Source organism: Setaria italica, chromosome VII (genome assembly GCF_000263155.2).
Source record: "Setaria italica strain Yugu1 chromosome VII, Setaria_italica_v2.0, whole genome shotgun sequence".
Classification (NCBI taxonomy): Eukaryota; Viridiplantae; Streptophyta; class Magnoliopsida; order Poales; family Poaceae; genus Setaria; species Setaria italica.
In genome coordinates this window covers 14137929-14145455 of record NC_028456.1, presented here as the reverse complement: position 1 = coordinate 14145455, position 7527 = coordinate 14137929, and the positions used below count along the sequence as shown (strand labels likewise).

Sequence of the window (7527 nt, the reverse complement as noted above, 5' to 3'; positions counted from 1 at the left end):
TGGTGACTTGGATATATGGTAATTACAACTTTACTGCCATCGTCAAAGTCTTTTTGACAGTGCCAGCAATTTTACAACCAAGAGATGAGGTCAAGTGGAGCAGAACGCACTGTGGCAAAGCAACCCAGAAAATGGTTTACACAAAGAACCATAGTTCTAAATAGCGGGTTAAGAGGGCTAGATTTTAAAATAGTTAATAATGAGTTAAATGAGGCTATATAAATTGTAAATGAGAAAAAATAGCAGCTAAATTGTAAATGAGAAAAAATAGCGATACCTTTATAAAACCTCGGGAAAAAAAAAACACAACGTCCCTTATTCATGCTGTCTTGCTGATCCCAAATACAGGCAATAAATTCCCCTGATTTCCTGCCTACTCATCCATCGATTCAGCAAGAACCACAAACGTTATTGATTGGTTAACCACACTTGATAATCAAAAGCAATCTCCATCTCCATCGTCTCATGCGCCCCTCCTGCTCCCCACCCCACCAAAACAACAGGAGGGAGCAAGCACCAAGCACGGCGGCCACGAGACGAAACAAGATCAAAAGAATCTAACCTAGGACAATCAAATTCTACAGATGCTAACACCACAATGAGGACGAAACAATTAACACGTTTGCTTCACCGATGAGGATCCACAGTGGCGGTGGTCGTCGGATCAGCCAGCATCATGTCGTCGTCCCCATCCGTGAGCATCTCCGCGTCCCGGTCGTCGTCGTTCGTCAAGTCCTTCCTCTCCAGCTTCGAGTTCGCCACCACGAACACCAGCCTTTGCGCGCGGGCGATGCCGCCGGACGAGGCGGTCAGCCACCGCGCCATCCTCGGCGGGCACCTGATCACCCTCGCGGTGGCGTGGAGGAAGATGAGCCGCACGGCCACTTTACCCAGCGACTTGAGCTCGCTGAGGCACGTCTCCCAGACCAGGCGGCTGCTCTGCTTGTTGGCGATCTTCATCTTCCCCGTGGCCGGGTCCGGCTGCCGGACCTGCACCGCCTGCGCGTACAGCGGGTCCAGACCCTCGGAGCGCCACTTCATCAGCTCCATCATGGAGAGGTGCGCCTCCTCCGGCGACACCAGCCTCGTGATCAGCCTGTCCATGTCCTTCTCCTGCTCCGGCGTCAGGTACTTGAACGGCGGGAGGTACCGACCGCTGGCATCCTTGATCAGATACAGCGGGTCCAGTATGAATGCCGCCGACCACGCCGGGTGGTAGCTCTTCCTGAACCTCCTCTCCAGCACGTCCATGGCGATCCCTTCGTCGACGTTGAACTTGCGGCACCAGCCTCTGACCTTGCCACGGAGGTCTTCCCAGAGCGGGAGGCACTGCCCGACGAGCGGCCGCTCGGTCTCCATCTCCTTCACCATGTCCGTGATCAACTTCACGAGCGAATGCGCCGCCTCCACCTCGGCCCAGAACGCCGCGCTGTGCACCATGTCGACGATCTCCCGCGCAGCAGGGTCGTCGATGCAGAGGAGCTTGAAGGGCTCCTCGAGGACGGAGAACTGGAGCGGCCGCGCAGAGGTCAGGACGTCATCGAGCATCGCCAATGCCGCGCTGAATTCGCTGTCGCCTGATGGCGGAGCGGCGACGCGGAGGAGCCCCGCGCGGCCAAGCTCCTGGACCTGATGCCGGTGCAGCAGCGCGCGCACGGTGGCGGTGGTGTTGAAGTACGCGGCCATCTTGGCGCAATTGGTGGCGGCGGAGTGGAAGAGCGGGAGCTCACGCGCCATGTCTTTTGCTAAGCGCGTCAAGCAATGGACTTGGCAAGAAATGTTCACCATCCAAGGGTGCTTGCTCTCGAGATCGCGCAGAGCCTTGGAGCCGAAGCGGTCGGCGACGACGCCGGCGCAATGGCGGAGGTCGGCGGAGGCGGCGACGGATGAGACAGCGTCCAGGAGCACCTCCTCGGCGTAGTCGGACGACGGCGGCGCTGGCATGGGCACGGCGCGGTGGAAGACGGACGTGCCGTTGGGGAGATTGGCGGCGAGAGTGACGACCGGGTCGCGCCACCCGTCCGCGGCGAGCTGGAAGAAGCGCGCGTCCCGAACGCGCGCGGCGGCGTCGGCACTGGCCTCGGCGAAGCGCGCGTCGAGGCGCGCGCGGGTGAGGTCGGCGCCTGACAGCTCCGGGAGGCCGACCTGGCGCAGGAACGCCTTCATCTTCGGGTGCTCCACCGCGGCGAGCGACACGCCGCCGGCGGACTCGAGGAACCAGTCGGAGAGCAGGTCGAGCGCTGCCTCCGCCTGGCGGTGCGGCAGCGTCGGCCCCGGCGACGCGCCAGGCGACCTGAGCCATCTGACGCTGTCCTCGAGCTGCGCCAGCGGGCCCAGGTCCCCCCGCCCGCCCGAGAGCACCTGCCGCGGCGCCGGCGGCGTGGGTGGCGCGGACGTGTACACGGCCGGCTCGCCCGCCAACACGTGCTGCGAGGAGGCCGCTGCTGCCGCCTCCACGGCCGCGTACGCGGCGGCCAACGCGTGGCGCTTGCGGCCGCCGCTGACGCCGCCGGTGGAGTGGCGGCGCTGCGACAGCGGCGGGAAGGAGGCGATGGGCACGACGGACGACGCCGAGGCGATGGCAAGCTGCTGGTGATGCGGCGGCGGCGGCGTGGAGACGGGCGCCAGCGGCGACGCGAAGTTGGGGCAGGCGCCGCGCTTGAGGTGCTCGGAGGCGGTGCGCGACGGGTTGGAAGCGGAGAAGGTGGCGGCGCAGAGCGCGCAGCGGAGGCGCGCTGTCTTGGGCGGCAGGCCGGAGGTGGGTGGCGGGACGAGCACGGGCTCAAGGTGCGCCCAGTACCAGGCGCCCTTGCCCTTGACGGCCTTGGTGCGCACCTGGACCAGCGCCTCGTAGCGCTTCCTGGCCGCTGCCTCCTCGGCCGCCATTGCCCCTGCTGATGAGGGCGCAACAGCCGGCGGCGCCGACGCACCCTCCCCGGGCGACATGGCGTCATCCGGCTGTCATGTCCGCGGTTACGTCGGTTGGGTTCGTTTGCCTGCTGGACCTGCCTTTCTTTTCTCTTCTTCTCGCTCCCGAACTACCCGAATAATTGATCGCCTAGGGAAGAATCAGCCGATACAAAAGGCCGAGCCGAGCGACCTGTGAAAGGCTCACCAGCAGCAAGCCAGCAAGTGGCTTTATGAAGGCTTTTTTTCTTCTTCTCTCTAATGGAGGGAGTGTCCGGTTAGCTACACAGTCCACACTCCAAAGCTACTAGCTCCTGCTTGCCCTCACCCTTTTTTCAAAGGGAACACTAATCGAGCTCCGGCCCCGTCTTGCCAGTTTAATTGGCGACAGCGACAGCTGAGAGGAGGCAACCACAGCACAGGGTGCAGCTGGAGCAACGGACGAGGACGCAACAGTGACTTTCATGAGAGAGAGAGTCAAGTGCCTGTCTATGGTCATGGTCATGGTCATGCTACGCTGCAATGCAAGCATGCAACAAGCAACAACACCATCCCAGTCAGATGCCCATGCCTTGTATCTGGCTTCATCTGTTTTGCACAAATTATAGCACTCTAGTTTCAAATGGAGGGGTATGCAGCGACACGACTTTTTGTTAGAGAATAGTGATACATGCTCCACCGTGTACTCCAGGTCATAGAGGTACCTTCACAAGTTTTCATTCGGCTCATCAAACTGCACAATCGTGCTGTCCTGTAAACAAATATTTTTTAAGGAAGAAAGAAAATAGAGCAATTGTGTAATCACGCTAGTAATCAAACTGCACGTGCTGTATCTTTATCTTGCCACCTACGAGTAGGCATGTTCAGCAGTTCAGCAGCGCATGCTGCGCCACGTACCAGTACAATAGACGTGCAGGCAGACGATGGACGTGACCCCACGCCGTGGGCCGTGGGCGCGTAAAAGCTGAGCGGCGTATGGTAACTGGGAGCCCTACCCGCCGGACCTAGGAGCGTGCCAAATGTAGTCAGGGCCTTAGGGGTGTATTCACTCCACAATTAAGGTTGTACATATGCTGCTTCTGGCACTACACCGTTAATGTTAGATACCGTATGGTTGGCGCTAACGTAACGAAAACGTATACGAATCAGATTACAGTGTATTTGGCAGTGAGATGGGTGATTACCCTCTTTGTTTGGTTGCACTCTGATAACATAATCAGATTACGGTGTATGTGTTGTATCTAATTACAATGGAGAAGGAGAGGTAGTAAGCTTGTGTAGATATTATTTAGGTAAAAGATTTTATTACAATGTACAATATACTATGTGGGGCTAGTTTGGAACAAACAGTCCTGCGTATAATTTCAGGTTTGTCATGCGTATCCCGAGTTCGTTATTTATGAGCACATAAGAATGTGCAGTAGCGCCAGCTATAGGTAATTGTTAGTTACGGATATACTCACTCCGTTGCAACACTACTGTCGCATTTATTTAACATTATAAATATTATTATATTTTTCTATAAATTTGATTAAAATTAGATAAATTTAACTTAGTATAAATTTAAAGTGAAATATAATTTAGAACAGGGAGAACACAGCTTAAAAGTTACGTGAGTAGTATCATGCACATGGAACTTTGGGTCTATTTGCTGCGGCAGACCTCCCAGAGCAGCTTTGCCAGACATTTTTCAAAGATAAGTGATTCTTTACTGATTTTGTGGAGTGGTCTCTAAAATGAATAAAAGGCTAGGAGCTGAAAAAACACTTCTCGCACAAAAAATCTTTATTCATAATGTTAATAATAGAGAATCATTTTCAGCCACAGAATCAATTTTCTCCAAAAATCAGCTCCCATTAAGAATCATAGTTACTTGAACAACCGTTTTGTATATCTCGTCTTCCGGCGTCATTTGTGCCAGAAAACAAAAGTTGAGGTTGGCAAGATACATAATCTTACCAGGCTAAAACTTACTCCCTTGTATCCACGAAATTAAAATAGCAGTTTATGAGCAATGGTAAAGGTCTAATTTCAAAAAAAGAAACTGCTTCCCTCAAATCCTCCTAGTATGCTCGATAACCCACCAATAGTTCAACTGTCGTTTCTTGTTCCGAGAAAGTTTGACTTTCACATGCATTTTTTCAAAAGTTATATACAAAGGAGTTATGCCACTGCTACAAAACTAAACATTTACAAGACACTCACTCTAATTAAAAAAGCTATTTTAGAGTTTAAATTTTGTTCCACAAAATAATGCATTCGTTGGTTTTAAACAAATTTAAGTAGGACGCACACATTAACATCTATAATCCCTCATAAGTCACGAGCTCATTGGAAACCAAACAAGTCTCCACAGATATCAAAACAACCTAAATAAATTGATTAGGGTAGTGTAGGATATTTTGTATTCTCACTATTTTGTCTAAGATTTTTTAGAAGTGAATTTGAGGACAGGGGAAAGATTTAGTTTTATGTGTACTGTAACACCAATTAATCACAACCATCCAAAATTAATGTTTCTTCAACACCGATACGTCCTTGAGATGTTCCTGCTGGGTTGCATCTTGGTCATGACTCGGATTAACACATAACACGAGCTGGTTAGAGGTACAATCCATGGAGCGTAAAAGCAATGTGTGTACACAGTAGCTAGCTCCACACAGGCATATGTCAAGCGTATGTACCACCCTATTCTTCCAATTGATTTTCAAGGTCTCTTTTTGTTTCTTGTATTTGGACGATGCGCGCAAGATCTTCGTCTCACGGTGGACAGCAAGTCATCAAACAGTGCGAGTTGACCGCCAAAGGAAGCAAAGCTAGTGCCGTGCTGGCGAGCATCAATTGGCAGTGTTGATTGCTGAATCCAGGCACCAGCTTCGCGCACGGTTCGAATCGCGAGGCAATGGGCTGTTACCGAGCTAGGGTCCACCACCCAATTACTGTCTCTTTTATTTTGAGCAAATTACTGTTTCTTTTGTTGTGTAGAATGAACCGAAACAAAACATTCTTTTTTTCCTATGTACTCAATCCGTTCCAAATTGTAGGTCGTTGTATTTTTTCTAGATATATATTATATTTAAGTGCATAGCAAAAACTATGCACCTAGAAAGCTAAAACAACATACAATTTGAAACGAAGGGAGTAATGTAAATGTTGCGTGTCCTATTCTTGTTTCGGCTATATTTTTCCCGATTAGTTAGCCTATTACGTTTAGGCTCCCAGTCCCAGTTTAGCCATTGCCACTGCATGTGAGATTTTTGTCTCGTGTACGCGTACTGGCACTGCTGCTACGAAGATCTTTGTCTCGCGTCCTAGCGTTTAGGCATGACAGAAAATTCAAGGCTTTTCACGAATTGAGGCATGTTCTGCTCAAGGAGATTAGCAACCACTAAGAGGAGACATCGAAAATAAGTAGTCGGCATTGCGACAAAAAGAGAGCATGATTGCACTTAAAGTAGTTGTTGAGACTTTTCTGCCTTTTGCCGAAGAGAGCGCGTGTTGCCATGCAAAGGATTTATGCCTCCTTAGGGTGTAGCCGTTGTGAGCCTCCAGCACTCAGTGCACCAAACTTCGTGGCAGAGCCTCCTAATTCGGTATACCAAGCCTGTGGCGGTGCCTCCGGTACTCAATGCACCAAACCCGTGGCAATAGTCTCCGTAATTCGATGTACAAAGTCCGTTCCTGTCGGTCAACATACCCCAAGAGTAATCGGCAAAGTGTAGCTCTGGAGGGTAATTCCCGTCGAGAGGCGTATACAAATAAGTACTCGGCGCGTTGCCTTGCATGCGGAAAACAAGCTGGAAAAATTATATAAAATAATTAAAAAAGTGACTTAGCTTGATTCGTGGACGATTGTCGACGAAGCCGTGGAGGTCGTCATGAAGCCGCGATAGTTGTTGATGAAGCAGACTAGTCGGAGTCGATTCCGACTAGTTGTCGACGGTCTGAGGCCTGCCCTCGACTAGTTTTCTAGTCGAGATGAGTAGTTGAAGTAGACCATCCTCGACTAGTTTTCTAATCGAGACGAGTAGTCGAAGTAGTCATCGGCGACTTGATGCAATTGGACGTCGGGTAGCAGTGCTCGCGTACATCTTCTATATACGTTAGGCCTTGATTTTGAGGTCTTGTGGTAGCCTTCCATGTGCGTGTAGCACAAATCCCTCAAAATTACTTTTCATGGAAAGTAGTCGGAGCTGATTATTTGCCTCAATCCACGTATGACTGTAACAAATCTTTGTCATCTTGGGAATTATGGTGTGGGTCCATCGATCTGCCTGATCTCCCAACTCGAATCGGATTTGCCTCTGCCCTGATCAAAGAGCCGCATGCAGCAGCCTGCGGCGAAACTGGAACGCGGAGCGAATCGATTGTCTCGACGTAGATTTGTCTGCTCGAAACTCCAAATCGACGACTTGCTTTTTGTTGAGTAGATATATCTTGATGACGAGGTCTTTCAAGCTCGCTCGATGATCTCGACGATCACCCCTACCTGGCATGCCAGATGACGGTGTTTTATACCTGGCAACCTACCGAGGGGTATCCCGAGGTAGTAGATTGGTTTGTGGGGAATCGTCGAACCTGAAACTCGAAGGTAAACGCGAGGAAAGAAGACATGGATTT

The 7527-nt window shown here is 51.3% G+C and overlaps 1 protein-coding gene across 1 annotated transcript; it reads right to left on the bottom strand.

Annotated features, from left to right (window-relative positions):
* Nucleotides 1-295: 295 nt before the first annotated feature.
* Nucleotides 296-3523, bottom strand: LOC101777367. Its single transcript, XM_004975201.3, has one exon. The coding sequence runs from the start codon at nucleotides 2944-2946 to the stop codon at nucleotides 628-630; it is 2319 nt and encodes a 772-aa protein (XP_004975258.1). The 5' UTR covers nucleotides 2947-3523; the 3' UTR covers nucleotides 296-627.
* Nucleotides 3524-7527: the final 4004 nt, after the last annotated feature.